This window comes from Agelaius phoeniceus, chromosome 11, assembly GCF_051311805.1.
Source record: "Agelaius phoeniceus isolate bAgePho1 chromosome 11, bAgePho1.hap1, whole genome shotgun sequence".
NCBI classification, from domain to species: Eukaryota; Metazoa; Chordata; class Aves; order Passeriformes; family Icteridae; genus Agelaius; species Agelaius phoeniceus.
This window is the reverse complement of record NC_135275.1, coordinates 2,908,386-2,926,060: the sequence shown is the minus strand read 5'-3', so window position 1 is coordinate 2,926,060 and position 17,675 is coordinate 2,908,386. Positions and strand designations below refer to the sequence as shown.

At 43.5% G+C, this 17,675-nt stretch overlaps 1 protein-coding gene across 6 annotated transcripts in view; it reads right to left on the bottom strand.

Annotated features, from left to right (window-relative positions):
- IQSEC1 (IQ motif and Sec7 domain ArfGEF 1) overlaps positions 1-17,675 on the bottom strand; it is a 141,137-nt gene that overhangs the window by 40,976 nt on the left and 82,486 nt on the right. For 3 of the 6 annotated variants that reach the window (XM_077184514.1, XM_077184515.1, XM_054640005.2), the window contains exons 1-2: positions 17,058-17,137; positions 540-819 (exon numbers count right to left, since the gene is read on the bottom strand). In XM_077184514.1, coding sequence (XP_077040629.1) covers positions 540-819; positions 17,058-17,122 — 345 coding nt within the window. In that variant the 5' untranslated portion in view covers positions 17,123-17,137. Of the gene's footprint in view, positions 1-539; positions 820-17,057; positions 17,138-17,675 lie in introns of those variants that run through there. The other 3 variants (XM_077184511.1, XM_054640004.2, XM_077184512.1) reach the window with 1 other exon arrangement.

The window sequence follows — 17,675 nt, the reverse complement described above, 5'->3', positions numbered from 1 at the left end:
CTTCGTGCCGCTCGGGACAAGGGGAAAGTCTCACAAAAACGTTTAACTCTCGTAACCTCTTTAATATACTTTATATGTATTGATTTTGAAAGTACAACCTCAAAACTCCAATGATGAACTGAATAGTCATCTGCAAATTCCACCATAAAATACAGAAGTATATTAATTCACCTCACAGATATAAGAGAATATCAGTTGCAATAAGTTCTTCCTTTCTGCGACAACAAAAACACCTGGGTTTCAAAATGACTCATTTTCTTAGAAAAATGTTTTTCATGATTACATTCTAGTACACTCCTGGAGCATACAATCTCAGTTCCAAGAACTGTTTTTACTTTTAACAGTATTAACTGCTAAAACTACTAAATCTTAATTAAACTGTTAATATCTTTTACACTTTTCTCCAGGAGGGAGACAAAGAATACACATTTCTCAAGCAGGGGACAAAGAATAACAGAGTTAAAAGTCCCAAGTGAAGTGATGCTAGAAAAGACTTCTCCCAATTCACAGACCCAAACGAGGTACCAGAGCTCAAATACCTGCTTATCCTGTAGGTCTGAAGAGAGTTCATAGCTCTCGGAAAGCGATCGGGACCGTTTGATGGCCTCCTCCTCGGCCTGTTTGCGCAGGATGGAGGTGGAGTGCTGCAGCTTGGGCCGGCGGGCTCGCTGCTGGCCCGGCGCGATGGAGTAGAGCCCGTAGGGGTGCTCGTAGTGCTCGGGGCTCAGGGCGGAGCTGTGCGTTATAGGGCCCTGCGGGTAGCCGGACGGGCTATCCAGGGACGTGCCGGTCTCGCTGCTGGGAGCCTCCCCCTCAACGCTGCACAACAAAAGAGAGACAGCAAAAGCCTCGGGTGAGCCCAGCACACCGAAATTCTCCCCAGCAAACAGCACGGTTCTGCTTTAGTTTCATTTTGGGTAGGCATCCAGCAAGTTTTGCTGTTCGCATGCAGGTGTTACAAGTAATGTGGCTTTCATGACAAGCACCTCAGTTTTTGCTGCAGTTTTTGCTGTAGTTTTTGCAAGTCTCAATCTGTCAAGCCTGTGACATCTTTAGAGCATGAGTCAAATAGGGGAATGGAGGTTTCAAGCATTATTTAACTTTATACACTAATTACTAATAACATCCTGAGTAAGTCACTTAGGAGCTACTCTGTAAAATGCATGAAAACTTCTAATTTCTTATAAGACTGCTTATTTCCAAGCTTCTCCATTCAAAATGACAGATGCTTATTTATGTCTTTCTTTGCTTTGACCAATTAAAGCAATATTTTCTTACCCATATATTACAATTTGACATAAAAGGATTACTTTCATGGAGATAGGGATTTAATGGATCTTGAGAGCTATGATGTTTCTAAAAACCAAAGTACTTCCAACTCCAGTGATACAATAATCTCATTTATTTCCCTGCTAGTGAAAGACTGCTCCCATGGGATACTTTTGGTAGGTTTTGGAGTAAAAGCATCCCAAGGGATGGTGTTTCTAGCTAATGAAAGCAACATGGTTTCAGATGAAGAAAGCTCAATAGCACCCATCTAGCAAAGAGACTACTTTGTTTTCACACTAACGCTGTTATTGCTAAGGAATAAAGGAAAGGAAAAACACCTTTTCTATTGAAAGGGTTGCACACAATAGGAAACATTGTAAAACCAAGCCCTAGGTGTATTCTGAAGTACTGATGACTAACAGCAATTTGTATTTGGGTTGTATTTGCAGGAGGACACGCTCACATTGCAATACATGCACTTTCACTCTCCATCTTTTAATGTTTCACAGCACTACTCACTGTCTGTCTCATCCAGTGTACACAGAGCATTGACAGAAAAACGATTTATTTTTTTTAAAATTCCTGAAAAGACTCAGCAAACACTTCACACATGCACCAATACAAGCAGCTCTTCCCCTACCTTTTGTTTTAGGAACGGCACATCCAAACTCCAAAGAAGTAAAACTCCACATTCCCACCACACCCTGTATTTTTTTCCTTCATTCATCTGTACTTAAAAACCAAAGCCCTCCTGTTGTCTCTCAGCTGTCCCTTCAAAAACTACAGAGCAATTTCTGAAAGAATGTTCTCCACTCACTGAAGAGCTGAGGGTTAACCCCGGCCAAACTCTCCCAGCTTGAACAGTTTGTACTTTTTAAAGGGAAGGAGAACTAAAAAAGCCCCTTAGATTTCTTAAAATGCTTCTATAAACATGTAAAACTGAAAGCAAGTCCTCTCTCTTTGCCCATCAAAATATGACTCCAACCAAAAGGTATTTTCAAACATACTTAACCCAAGCTGGAAATATTTGCAGTGTGCACACATTGCTTTTTCCAAAAAGGAAGCTGACAGGAAACTAATCCCTTTCCCTCCGTGATACAGCTGGCTTTCAACTTAAAAATGATAAACTATCCAGAGTTCTGCCGGTGACATTGAAACTGTGTAACCACCCGCTAAAAACAAACAGGTCATTTTCTCTGAAGCATCCATTAAAGACAAGGGATGATACTGAGCTGCTCCACGTTCTCTTTTAAACACTGACATTCCTTCCTCTGTTCTGCCAGCTGTGAGCTGTGCTATTTTGGACATCACATCCTAGCTGCCAGTTTATTTGTAAGTACTTTCCATACAAGCATGGCAAATTTGTTTTTAACAGGAAGGCTGGAATTATCTTCTTCAGTTCTGTTGACGTTTTCTGCCTTCCTCACCCTTGCATTGTGAACTATTTAATATCCCTTCCATGCTGATTATAACCTCCTGCTGACATTTTAATAACGCTACCTTTGATGGGTCCCTTAACCTTTTCCTCAACAAAAAGGGCACTGCCCTAATCACAAGAAGTTGGAAGGATATCTGCCCAGAGTTCTGACTAAAGTGAAGGGTTCCTTCTTAATTTTTAGTTTGCCTTTTGTACTTTCTCAGGTATAAATGTGATGCTTGACTGACTGTAATGCTCAATCTCATTTTGCTCATGGGCCCATTCCCTGCCACCTGACCTTTGAAGCATGGAAGTAATTGCATTTACAACAGGCACAACAAGAGCCCTTCCAAGCAAACACACGTGCACAGGCTTTAAGGCTTTCCCCCATTCAGCTCTTCCCGGCCTCCCAGGAGCAGCTGAAGCTCCATATGAATTATTTCATTAAAGTGAAACTTTACTGGCAAAGAAAAGCAGCTTGCTTTCTACTTTTTCTACTTTACATATGTTTGGAGAAGAAAAACATGTCAACAAATATGACTTGTGTGAAGCTGCAAGGATGGCAAGCTGGCTTGCTGCACTGAGGGAGCAGCACAGAGCTGGCAGCAGGGCCCGCTGAGCCAACTCCCAGCAGGCCTGGGTCACTGCAGGCTATCAAACACACAGCACCCATCTGTCACAAGGGTGCAAGGGCACTTTGGGGATCTCCAGATGTGCCAGCCTGACCTCAGTGCTGGGCAGCTCACAGAGCAGGACAACCTGGAGATCAGGTCTGGCCAGCCTGGGGCTGGGAAAGGCAGGTCCTGCCTGACCAACCTGCTCTCCTCCTGTGACAAGGTGACCTGCTTTGGTGGTGAGGACAGGCTGGATGTCACCTGCTGGGACCTCAGCAAAGCCTCTGGCACTGCTCCTCCCAGCCTTCTCCTGGAGAAACTGGCTGCTCTGCACAGCTGCTCTGTTCCCTGGCTGGGACAGTTTGAAATCCGTGTGGATGTGGCACCTGGGGACATGGGGCAGGGGTGGCCTTGGCACTGCTGGGGAATGGTTGGACTCAGTGGCTGGGAGGGCTTCTCCAACCCAACAATTCTGTAACACACACTCAGAACATGAGCCAGTCATTGCAGGGTTACAGGGCTGGCTTTTATCTGTGCACTTACTAAAACTGCCAACACACAAAAATGTCAAGGGCTCTGCTCCAGGCTTGCAGTGAGAAGCAGAAGTCTCCCTGGACTGAGGGAGAAGCTGAGACACCTCTGCAGCCCTGCTTCACCTCCACAGCCTGCACACACTGCCCCTCTCTGCTGGGGGAGGCATTAAGTATATTAAGCACACTACAAAAATGGACAATGTAATACTGTTAATTACTATTACTTATGCTTTTACTATATATACATGCATATATATTATATTAAAGAAATGTTAATTAAAATTCCTAACTGGAATTAGGAACTGCTTCTTAATAAAGGTCTCCAATTTGAGGCATCTGCCACCTACCAGATATGTCCAGTACAATTACTGATAATTTCATTGTTTTTTTAAAAAAATCTAGTGGATTAATTTGGTTTATCTCCCTGCAATGTGCAACTGCATATTACTAGTGAGCCCAGCAATCTGTTGAATATTCTAATTGTGTATTATTAGGAGAATGCAAAGCAGCTGAAATTAACCTATAAGTCCAACTGTTTTATTGCACTCCTGTTTCAGCAGAAAATAGACATTCATTATCTGCCAAGCCAGAAAAAGTGAAAGGTTGCTTGCAACCTTTACAAAGAAGCAGAGAATGGAACAGCTGAAGAATGAAAATGAAATATTTAAAAATAATTAGTATTATTAATATGACTTTGCATGAACAAAAATTTAAAATAGAGCCATTGAAAAACTTTATACAACTAAATAACTTTTTGAAACAGTTGCCAGCACTGACTGAATCAGCATTTTGTCAGAAACTGAAAATTTCTTCCTGCATAAGCCTCAGCTTATAATACTGTTAAAAAAGTCCAGGCTGACAAAAAGGGGAGGAAAAGGTCCTGATTTTCCAGTCATTTCCCACAATTCAGGGATGAGTTGCTTTCAACTACCTAATAAGAAGAAGCTCTGTCTCCTCTCTCCCTCTCCAGTTGTGTGGTTAGCCATGACCAAAGCAAAACATTTCCTCTCCAGGCATTTTAGCAGCACAAGCCTGGCAGGTCTTTTCTTCCCTGGCCCTCATTTTACACTTTCAATTATTACTTCTAATCACAAAGGCTGTAATTAGCACCAGTACCTTAAATCCACTACCATATTTTAAAACAATAACATATTATTCAGGATGTTTGACTCTCTACAGTCATTCTTTAGTTTTCATTTTTATATTCACACCTTCCTTTGCCTTCAAATCTTGCCAAACTATTAGCAAAGCAAAGGGGAAAAAAAGTACAATAAAGAAAAAGCTTTGAAAATAAGAGAACTTCAACATTTGAGCTTAAAATGGAAACCTTAAAAAAGACCTGAATTAAAAAGACCTGAATTCCAGAAAGGAGCAAACCCCAAGCTTTTCCATGAGTATGGATGTATCTGTTCCACTGACTAATGGCCAAATGACCAGAGGAGCTGCTGGTTTGGATACAGAGGCACAAGAATTTATCTGCCAGAGAATTTATACTGTGAAAGACAGACATTTGATAGCAGAAAAGCAGAAAGTCCCTTTCCTCCTGAGGCCCAGAACTTTAGAACTACGTGCCTATAAAAAGGAAGTGTATAACAATAACAGCACATGCCAGCGATGATTCAGTGCTGCCTCTCAGCCCAGAACCCCCCCAGTTTACAAGCAGTCAAGTGTCCCTGTGCATTTTTAGAACTAAAATATGAAGATAATGGGAACATATGCTTACAGAAATCACCCAAATGTTCAAACTGGTTTGCTGCAGATTTAGTTTGGAACAAAGAAATGAAACATGTTTCTAAATAATGCAAATGCCAAACCCAAACTGCATGCAACATTCTAAAATAGAAGAAGATCCTCCCAGCAGAACAGAGCAAATGCTTGAGAAGCTGTTTTACAATGAGCATTCTCTGAAATCAGAATTATTTTCATCACTCTTTCAGAATGGACTTTCAACAGTGTAATATAAAGACATGAAATTGAAAACAGGCCCTAACAACTGGATAGTACACACATGAGAGCCAATCAGCATTATATTAATCCTGTTAAAAAAATTGTTTTGGACACAAAGAGAAGTATGACAATATAATAAGTTTGTGCTGTTACATCTTTAAAGATTTTTCCATAGCATTTCAGATCCTTAGAAGCATGAACATGGGTACACTGAATAAATTTCTTTTCTTCTACATTGTGGAAAGGCAGCATGAGTATTACAAATACAGCAACAAAAGCATGCCCAGCCTAAAATTCTAGTCAGCACAAGGTGAGAAAGCCACTCAGCTTGGCCATGACAATGCAAGGGCTCTGTTCTTTGGGAAGCAGGGAGGTTTTAGAGCAGGGCTGTGGCAGAGCAGCAGTAAAACTCCAGGTAGTCAGCACAGCCTGAATTCAAATTGAGATTAATGAAGATTGATACTTTATTTTATTTGTTGCAACAGTGAAGCATTTGCATGAGTGGTTCTTCATGAAATTCCTCAGCCAAATCATCCTTCTCTCACTTGCCTGCTTTTCTCTGGATCCATATAATTTATCTCCCTCTTCAAGAAAAATGCAATGTGAAGGTGGTTCCCTTGAAGTCACACCTACTCACAACACAATTCAGCAAACTCATCTTCTTCTTTTGTTCCAGAAACTTTTCTGCCCATAAACACCAACATATCCACAGCTGAAGTATCCAGATACCTTCTTGGGACTCTGCCTTAGGATTTATGAGATGGATTTAAATGCAAACCACAGAGTGAAGCTTTTTGCATTAAAATCTCATTTCATAAACATCATTTCCAGTAAAACTTCTGCCTCACTCAAAAATAAATATTCTGTATAAACAGGTCCAAATGCCCAGGGAGGAAGAATTGCTACGCATCTGTTTTACACCAACCATCTTTTCAAATGTGGAGGTTAAAACCAGTCAAACTGTGATCTTAGCTCCTAATTATAGATTTCCACTTGAAATAGACCCAAATTCTCTACCTAGCCCGGAGAATGCAGACCAGAAGTCGCCCCTGGAACCAAGTGGGTAACAGAGAGAAGCAGGATGGCAGCTGCTGCAGCAGCTGGTGTGGCCAGGCACTTCCAGCATGACGGCTGAAACAAACCACTCAAATAGCAAAAATGTTTAGGCCAAATGTGGCCATTCCACATAGGAACAAACCTCTCCAAAAGTCAATGTCTTGCACAAAACTTTGCCTTTACAAGTGCAATGAAGCCCTGGTTTGAATGTGTAATTTGAAGTGACAATTGCAAGCAGAACTCTGCTCTCCAGAGCTGTGCCTCCCCACACAACTGCACCTCACAGAGCACTCCTTTGGCTCAGGGTACAGCCCTCTGCTCCAAAGCTGCCTCGTGCTTCAGTACCTGTACTGCTCTCTGCCATAAACCAGGAGTGCATTTAATTAAAGCCCTGATCTGCACACTGTATTGTCTCCAATTACCCCACCAAACGTTCTCCATTCATTCTCAAAATGCAGAACTGGCCATATGTACTTCACAGAAGCCATGGTTGAGCATTTTCTCCACCCCCAATACAAAATTCCCCATTGGAGTGAGAACATTTGAGCAGAAGTTTATTATTAATGTCGTTTGAACTAGAACCTAGTCCTTATTGCCATGTCTGGTTTGTGCTGTCTAGTAAACAGAAGTCAATTCTATTAAGAACTTACACAAATCCCTGAATTCAATAAGCACAATAGCATTAACAAACCAATCTAGCTTCAAATACACCCTGCCAAGAGTTCAAAGCCATTAGGATGGACAACAGCATCCACAGGCAGTGACAAAAGCTTTGATCCAGGAGAGAAATATTGACCAATGTGTTTTACTTCCAATGCACTCTCAATTCAGCTGTTTCTGTTCAAAACAAATGAAACCTTTGAATGCACATCAAAGTAATGTCCCAGGTAATTCATCTGACTGAACTTAAATATCATTGCAAGAAAAATCCAGACACCATTTGCATGTGTCTCAGAAGCAAACCCTAACAAAGCAGTCACTTATTCTGTAATATTCTGTGGTGAGAGTGCCAATAAGAGCAGCCTGAGTCAAACAGATTGAGAGCCATTGAGGGAGGGCAGAGCTCCACAGGCAGGCACCCCTGAGTGCCTTGCAAACCTGCAGCTGCTCCCTGCTCCGAGCCCTGATTCCCAAAGCACACACAACCCCAGCGCCCCTCCTCTGGCTACTGCTGAGCTGTAATTCTCACTAAGTAACCCCATACAAGGCATTCACAAAAATACTTTTAGAAAAAGGGCATTTTGACCCACACTCTTAGATGCCATCAGCAGCAGCAGCAGAGAGCAGAGTGAAAGATGAGAGGTTATTTTCTCCCCACTGAAGCAGAATGCAGGAATGAATGCACTGTATCTTCTGACATGGAGGTGGACAGCAGCGAGATGGAAATAGAGCCAAACAACCCACCCATTTTAGGCAATAACACAACAGGGTTAAGAACTAAGAATATCCCTTTGGGAAAAGCTTACTGAGACTATCTTCAGCTTCCAAGAGCACAAGGAAGGTTAACCAGCTCTCAGATCACTTTGTCAAACAGTTGCAGCATATTGGCCATCAGACACAAGAACGTACAGAAGGATCCACCCACCCAACCCTCCCCAGTGCCTTTCAGTGTCTCATGAACCTCCCTGCTGAAGGCAAAGCTGTATTTTATTGTCATTATTTAGCAAGAGTAACAAGTGGACTGGCAGCACCAAGAGAACCTGGGTACAGCTTACAAATGTTCACTTCTATCTCGGGTGAAGTCAGCCAGCATCACTCGCTGCCAATCTGTGTTAATCATCACCCAGCGTGTGTTTATCCAGCAACAACTCTTTAAAAATTGATATTATCAAAAGATGACTATGGGGTGATCATTTGAGGCTTGTGCCTCAAACCAGCCCAAGTTTTGGTATTTTTTTTATGGCCAGTTCTTCTTCTTGATGTGTCAGCATGAAACACATTAACATCTGAAAATGTCCTGTATGCTTCAAAAGGATGCTTTGTTTCTTACATGGACTAAAGCTAACAATTTTAATGTAACTGTGGTGTCTGTGGGATGGTTCACTTAACAAAATCTGTGAAGGTTTGCCTCCCACTGCAGACTTTGTCCTGTCCCTGCTATGCAAACTTTTACACAACATAAGCTTGAAAAATTTGTGGAGTTTCTCAATGCAGCTGTAGTAGAATTTGACCCCAACTATTTACAAGTTATTTAGAGACACCATTCAGCAGCAGAAATCCTCTTAATTTAGCAAACTCACACTATATATGACATGTACTGAAGATAGCAAGATATTAGCACACATTCCACTGTCTATATGACATGCCCTGCAGACACTGCTAAGTTTAAAAAGGAAGATTTAGTGTCTGCAGCTGAAAAACCCTGATTTGCACACACAGCTGAAGCAGCATTTGATACAATGCAAGAATCCTTGGTGTCCTGTGCCAGCCATCCTCCTCTTTCACCTCTTCAGCTGTTGTGTCAAGCCTGTCCCAGGAAGGGCTGAGAGAACAGCTCTGCTGCTGGGCACTCAGGTTCTGTCAGAGACCAGCACTGATTTCCTCTTCCCAGTCAGGTCTTGGTGGATAAAACTCTTCTTTCCCTTCTGCTGTTCCATGTAGGATAGAAACATGAACTACTTTGAAGATGCTTAACAAAATCCTGTTCAATAAGCCCATGTTTCAGGCCCAGGAATGTCATACCTAGAACGCTCTAGTTAAATAGTTAAAACTATCTCATCTCAGATCAATTCTAAATCAAATTAATATAAATCAAATCAGTATAACAGAAATTAAATATCAATCAACTTAGATCAGATATAGATCAAATAAAGCCTAACACTTGACTCACTTTAAAGGTTTGCCCCTGCACTATTTGAAATGCTTACAAGTACAACACAGAACCATGCACTAGGAACAACTTTGGAGCAGACCAGTCTTTCCCAGTCTGTGAGGAAATTAAGAAGCAGCATAAACAAAGAGCATGCAGAGAGTCCATGCAGCAGAAATGACAACAAAACCATCTTTCTGCACTGGACATGGATTGAGGAAAGTCTCAGAGCACTGACAACTGTGCTCATTTAGACCATATTTTAACTCCCGTGGCAAATAAATGTTGTACAAAAGGACCTATTTAGAACAACCAAATGATTTCCTTTCAATGACTTATATATATTTACTATATATTGTTACTATCTAATGAGTTGTGCTTTCAAACAATGGCACTGATGAACATGAGATACTTTACTGTCTCTCTAGGATTTAAGAAAAAGTTGGTCAAAATTATCTTCTTTTAAAATCAGAAAGGGACTGTTCAACTTCTAGTGGTTGGCTGACTTCCCTCTGTAGTTACAGATAAAACTCAAAAACTTACAGAGTAACATACTTTAAACAGCCAATCCAAAAGGAGGATGGGCTGTTACAAATCTGATCAGAGAAACCTCTCACTGATCTAAATGAATCTAAAAGTATATATAATATAAAAGTCCCACTCCATTTTAATCACCGCACAAACCCTCCACTTTGCCAACTTTGCTGTGCCAAGTCTCAAAAAATAAAAACCAACCCAAAAAGAGAATGAAACCCTACCAGTTTTCTCTAAGGGAAAACAATGTAATTTTGAAATGTTGAAGTGCAAATGGGCATGGGAAACTCTCAGGTAGGAAAGAAAAGGATGAGAACACAGCACTTGTTCCTGCTCCCAGGGAAGCTCAGGGTGTTGCTACCCAGGCAGTGAGAGCAGGAACTGGCCTTGAGCACTCTGCCCACAGCAGGAGAGGGGTGTTGTAACTCACTGGAACAGGAGCACTGCTCACCTCTCTGTAATCACAAGCATCCTCATAAAAGGGAGATTTTATCCTCTGCTGCACACCCAAGGTTTTTATCAGAGTGTACAGAACATAGTGTTTAAGGAAACCAAATAATAAGAGATTTTTTTGTTGGAAGTATAGGGCTTGGTGGAAAAGACAGTGTTGTAGATGATCCTTAGGTTCAAGGCAATGTGTTCAAACAGAAGGTTTTGCAGACACACTCAAAGATACCACACATAAATCTTCAGTCTTGTAGCAATGAGACCTCAGAAGATTGCTCATAACCTCTAAATCAGCTAAAGAGCTGACAGATGCTTTTTCTCATTCACAAACTTCCTTCCTTTTACATTTCCTCCCCATTATGCTGAGTCTGTACATTTTACAGCTCTTTCTCTGTCAGAGAGGAATTAACTGTAGGCTTTCAATAGAACTTCTGACTCACCTCACTGATGACAGAGTAACACAGGTAGCAATTCCTGCCTTGGAAATCTTTTACTGCACACACAGAGAAGAGGAGCAGTTTCTGGGCTGTGCAGGCCATGCTGCAGCTTCCTCTGGGTGCAGCTCAGCTGCCCAGCACTGCTGGCTCCAGAACCACCCACACCCTGCACTGCCTTTAGCTCAGAGCTGGATTGAGGGTCCCTGTGGGCCCCCCCAGCTCAGGAATATTCTGGGACAGTGTCTGTGATGGGGATGCAGCTTGGCTTAGCTGGGGCTGCACGTGAGGCTGCTCAACCACAACGGAGTCTAAAATACACAACTTGGGTAACTCTTGCTCATCTGTAGGCTCTTCATCACAGCAAAGTTCACAGATCTTTCCACAATGGAAAAATGTCTTTTAGGACAGGGGTAGAAGCCCAGTTCCTGAAAACAAGGGTCACCACTTTGTGAAATGAAAACGTGATATCGTGCAAAGACAGATTTTGAAAATTGCAACCAAAGACAGTGAGAAATGGTTTTGTGTAACACACTGCACTGTGGTAGGAAAACCTGGAATACCTTTCTTCTAGGCTAACCTAATCAAAAACAGCTTAATGACTTCTTAATAACACATAAAGAATCCAAGTTTGCATCACATTGTCATCATTTGGGACAAGTTCCATTAAGTCCAGGTAATCCTCTGTTCTCTCTCACTTCACAAGGCATTAATGACTAGAATTAGCAGGAAACTATCAGCTGTAAAGTCCCATTCTCTCAAATCTAAGAGAATTAAAATCAGCTCCTTCTTCAGTTTCTACTAATGCTCAATATCACTGGTATCTTCTAAACAAGACTCAGAGAATAAAATACAAGAAAAGAAAATATAAACAATAATAATGAACTTCCTTTCATGAATCCAAGAACAGCTGACATTATCTAACATTTAACACCTTGTGAAAAGGTCACCTTGAAGCACAAGAATCACCCCAGACATCTCTGGAATGGAAATTCAGCAGCCAATTCACAGCACATTACTATAATGAAGAACCACACAGAAATAAAAATAATTTTATTCCTGATTGAGAACAGAGAGTGATGTTAGATTGAGAGAAAACCTATTCTTAGGCTGCAACATGAGCAGAAGGTTGGGGATTTCTGCAGGCCTGCTCTCTGTACTCAGATCCCTGGAGCTGCAGCTGGCTCAGGAGCACTGCTGTCCCCTTGTTTGAGGGATGACTTCCTGAGCACAGCCCCCAAACGAGGAGGGAAACCCAGTCTGTGGTGCTGTTGTTAAAGGCAGGACAGCTTCCCACTAAATCATCCATTCCTCCCCATGGGTGCACCCCAGGAATTCAGTGCAGGCCTGTCCCAGCCCCACCATGACAATGGAATGATCTCTGCTGTAACCACTCCCACTGCAGGTCACCAAAAAGCATCACTGCACTCAGTTAAACCCAGAGCAGGGTCCTGCTGCCGTTTCCAGCTCTCTGTGTGACCTGAGATGGAGCTGGGCCCATTCTGCTGTAAAGCTGGGGAGTGAAAATTCAATTAAAAACAAACTGTGAATGCTCCTGTAGTGCAGAGTCAGGGCTGGCTGCAAACATTCCCTGTGACAGAAAACCCTTCAGCTTTGCATCCTCGCTGCCTTTGCCTTGTGTGAGGATGACTGGAAAGGTCATGGATATATTAACAAACAGAAGGAAGTTGGTTTTCTTTTTCTGTGCTCATGACACATCCTTCCTTCTTAATCTGGTGAGTTTTTTGGGCCACTGCAATTTTTTGGACTAAATAATACAAGCATCCCTCAAAACAAGCTTAGGACTCTTTTTCTATGGCCATGCCCTGTATGTAGCCACTGATGTAAAAGCAAGTCAGATCATAGCTGTGGCATTTGGTTTGTGCTTGCACAGCAGAAGGCAACTGGGAATTGTGTCCTTTGTTTATAAGCACAAGTTTAACTGGGATGACACTGAACTACTGAAAGAATCTCATTAACAGATATAATACATCAATTTCCTGTACTAAAGGCTATCAAAGCCATCATTCTAATTTTCTGCTTCTCTCACAGGGACTAAAGGGTTTGATTTTTTTTTATCATACCAAAGCTTGTCTTTTTTACTTTATTTTTATTAAAGACATCTCTACAGTTATTTCATGAGAACATTTCTAGTCTTTTGTCTATTGTAAGGAAGCAAGAGGATTTATTTAGTTAAATTTGCATTCCCCTTTAACGTAATACTGGGGCTTTGTGCTACAGTGGATTAAAGCAGCATCTGTTCTTCTCTGGAAACCTGGAGTCAAATCACAGCAGTGCAGTGAAGTTGCCATCTCTGTCTGTACCCTAAGTGGAACCTAAATAAAATTCAAATGGATTCCCAGAAGACACGAGAAGGGCTACGTAAGTAAAATATTTTTGATTAATAAGTCTTGCTAAAAAAGTCCATGATCAGTAACTGGTTTTGCATAACAAAGACTCATGAATTAAACAAAGCCTGTATTTACATAATTTTGACATAAAATGGCAATATACAAGATACTAAAAGTGAACTTTTAGCCCCAAACACAGGCTGATTCTGCTCTTGTAACTACACAGCCTTCCGAGGCAACAGAAATAAAGCAGCAAACTCAGGAATATAAATTTGGCTTGTGGCCTGTACCCTGTTTAAATACAAATGACATCTAAACAAAGCATGGTTCAGAAAAGCAATGCACCAACACACTTTCCCCCCTAACTCATGAGCCACCTCCTCATAATTCCAGTTGCTCTGTGGATCAGGCAATATCTGGGTTAGGGACACATCCTCACAAATTTAATGTGTAACAAACAGAGCAATCAGGGCTCCATTTTGGTTACAGTTTCTGAGGTCTCCTGCAGTTCTGTTATTAAATAAACATAAAAAGAAATAATTGATTGACAGCTGCTGTGATTCAAATATGCCCGACTCTGAAATTAATGATGAAATTACCATTGGGTCTAACAGAGGAAGAACCATATAAATGCTGAAAGAGCAAAAAAATTGCATCTTGAAAGACCTTTATGAATTATGGTAAATCCTTGCAATGAAAAGGCACAACAACCCTTGCTTGGCCATGGTGCTTCACAATTTTTTTTTTAAAATCCAATATTCAAAAAATACCTTAAACCCTCCTTGGCATCTCTCAGAGTCCTGCAGGAGCTGGAAGCCTCATGGCTCACTCAGAAAGCAGCTCCTCATTTCCAGCACTTGTGTCCCAAGGTTTTTTACTGGACTTAGAACTCCAGTGGTGTTAGGCACCAAGGAACACAACTGAAGTGTGTGAGCAGCTTTTAATACCCCCAGGTAATGGCATCCAGCAGCAGAGCACTGACTGCCCCTAGAGCAGCTTTCACACCCATCTCCTCCTCGCTGTGCTCAGGGCAGGCACAGCTTGCAGGCATCCCTAGAGCAATCACCCAAGTGTGCTAATCAGCTCCACCATTGTGGGATCTGCCTCTTGGCACAGCTGGGGCCCTGATCTGACACCTTTAGACTCCAGGGAAAACAGCATCAGGATGGATGTAAAGTGTTGTTTCAGAGGAGGTGCTCCACCCAAAGACCTTGCACTGCTCTTGAGGCCCTCAAAGGCACCAAACAGCCCCAGCCTCCAAGCAATGGAGAAGTTTTCTCCTCATGAAGACCCAGCATTGGGAAAAACACTTTCTACAGCCACATGAACAGATTGTCTTGAAAGATTTTTCATTTTGCAAACATGAAATGGTCACAGGGTGAGAAAACCCATGGAAGGCCATGAAATCCTAAGAAATCACTTCCCATTTCTCCAGAGGAACACCCAGCAAAGCCGTGGTGAAGGCTCCTTCTCCAGCAGAGAATGTCTCCTTGCCCAGCAGGCATTCCCTGGATCCAGTCCCTGCAACCTTCCAATACAAGACTCTTACAGGAACAACAAATCAGAGTTACTGTTCAACTTGGTATTTGCACTTTTCAGTGCAAAAACTGAATCCTTGGGCTTCCTTGCCTGAAAGTTGCCAATTATTCCATGAAACTGAACTGCAGGTTGTTTATTAACTGCACCAGGATTCCCAGAGGGCTTCTAAAGGGGCAAAGAAGCTGAATGCTGTGCTGTTGATGCTGTTTTCACTGGTCAGCTCCAGATCTTGGATTTCAGTATCTTGAATGATAATGAATTATTTCAGATTGGTAGAAATAAAAAAAAAAAAAAAGGATGATAGATGATTTCTCATGGGAAACCTGAACACTGAACTTTAACCAAGAGAAAAAAAGCCCAGCTGACTACTTTGTAACAGTACTCTCAATATCTTTCAGGAACTAGAACAGGACATCTCAACAGCAAAACCAAACCTTGTACAAAAGTAGAAGTAAAATGGAAAATGGGTCATTTTATTCAGCATGGCTGTAGTTTTCCCAAAGCACTAGATAAATGTAATGAATTCTGTGTTTATATGAAGGATATCTGCCACAAGAATAGACACAGTTAAATACAACCATCCAAACTAAGTACTCAGCAATTCCTCTTTTAGCACATCAGGCAGAATAATCAACTTTAACTGAAAGGAAGTGCATAGCAATGTACAAATGGAGGAAAAAAAGTCTGAAACAATGATGAATAACAGAACGTTACTGTGTAATAGGCAAATCTGTCACTAAAGTAACTGTTATGAATTATGTTTTTAGCAAGCCATGCAAAGGTAACATCACTTATGCAAACATTGCCAACTCCACACAGGAAACTTACATTATTCTTTTCCTTAAGGATAAAAAATGGGCTGGAGGATCATTAAATGTATGACTAAACTGTACTATGAAACACTTCTTTTTATCAAAAAATATTTTGCCTTTTTTTTTCTAGAAAAGCAACTGTTGCATTCATACATAGTTACACTGAATCCAGTCATTTCCTCCTTTTATATTTTTCCACACATGCCCACACCCAATTTAAGATGTTTTCTATCTTTAGCTAAGTTGAATATTCTTTAACAGTCAAACAGCTCAGCATTTGGCTGAATCACTTCGTGGAATGAACTTCCACAATGCATCGGAGATAAATTCATTCTGCAAGTGCACTGCAAGTGCAGATAACTTTTTTAGTTTATCATAAATCCACACAGCATCACACCAGAAGAAAACTCATTTGTGCCTGGAGTTTTCAGGCAGCTCATGAACAGAGCTCTGTGTTGCTGGACTTTAGACACACATTATTTTGGTAGTTAAGAACATCCTAACAATAGGGACTGTATGTGTCAACATGACAAATCCCACTCTCTGTTCCTCCTGCGTCAGTTATTCAAGTATCTGTACTTTAAAGGCCTTAGAACTAAACTATTTTTCTTTTATCTTATTTTCTGGCTGAGGGCACGAGTGGCAAATGTTGATTTACCCCTCTGAGTGTGACACACCTTCCCATGTAGCCAGGACAAGGCCAGGTCTCCGGCCGGCCCCAGACACCGGGAACAGGCTGTACCAGAGCTCTGCAGTCCAACTCACTCTGCTTTGACACAAATCATGTGATTCCCTGCTCTCTCCCGAAAAGCGGTGTTTACACATGGGTGTCTGGAGCGGCACACGCCAGGTCAGCTCACAGCCCGCTGCCACAGCTGCCGATTTATGGCTCTGCCTGTCACCCACAGCCAGCACAGCGCAGCGGGGCCGCCTGGGACGCCGCGGTTGAGCCACGGAGATGATTTAACCCTGGGCTCCTGCAGGGCAGACAGAGCCTCCGCCTGTCCCCGCTGCCGAGCCGGGACACAGGGAACGAGCTCCCGATCGCCGCGACCCGGAGACATCCCGGGGACAGCGGGGGTGACCCCAGGGACAACCCCCGGGGACAACAGGGGTGACTCCAGGGACAATCCCCAGGGACCAAAGGGTGCCCCCAGCGCCAGCAGGACCCCCCAGTCCCATCCTCCCGCACCGCCCCACAGCGAGCCCGGGCAGCGGCGGCGTTGGCGGCGCGGAGCCCTTTGTGCGGCAGCGGCGGCGCGGGGCTCACCCCCGCAGCCCTCGGCAGCGCTCACCAGCTGTCCAGCTCCAGCTCCAGCAGCGACTGGGTCCGCTCCGAGCTGCAGTGCAGGCACCACATGGCCGGGCCGGAGTGTCGGGCGGGGAGCTCCGCGCCACCATAGCCGCCCCTCGGGCCGCCCCGCCCCGCGCCCGCTCCCCTCAGCCGCCGGCGGCGGGGCAGGGAAGCGGGCAGAGCGCACGCGTGGGGGCGGGATTCCCGGGAAAAGCGCGGCTCCGAGGGTCCCGTCACTCCAGCAGCCCTCACACCCCTCACCCTGCCCGGGGGCTTCTCCGTGCGGCTCCAGCGGGGACGGTTCTACAAGAGCTCCCCTCACTCCAGCAGCCCTCAGACTCCTCACCGTGCCCCGGGGCCCCTCGGGCGGGCTCCAGCGGGCACTGTTCTCCAAGGCTCCCCTCATCGTGCCCGGGGGTCTCTCGGTGCGGCTCCAGCGGGCACGGTTTTCCAAAACTCCCCTCACACCAGCCGCCCTCACACCCCTCACCGTGGCCGGGGATGCCTCGGGCCGGGTCCGGCGGGCACCGAACGGTGCCCGCCGGAGCCCGGCCCGAAGGACCCCCGGCCCCCCGACAACAAAATCGCAATACCCTTCCCACAGCTTCATACCCTATAA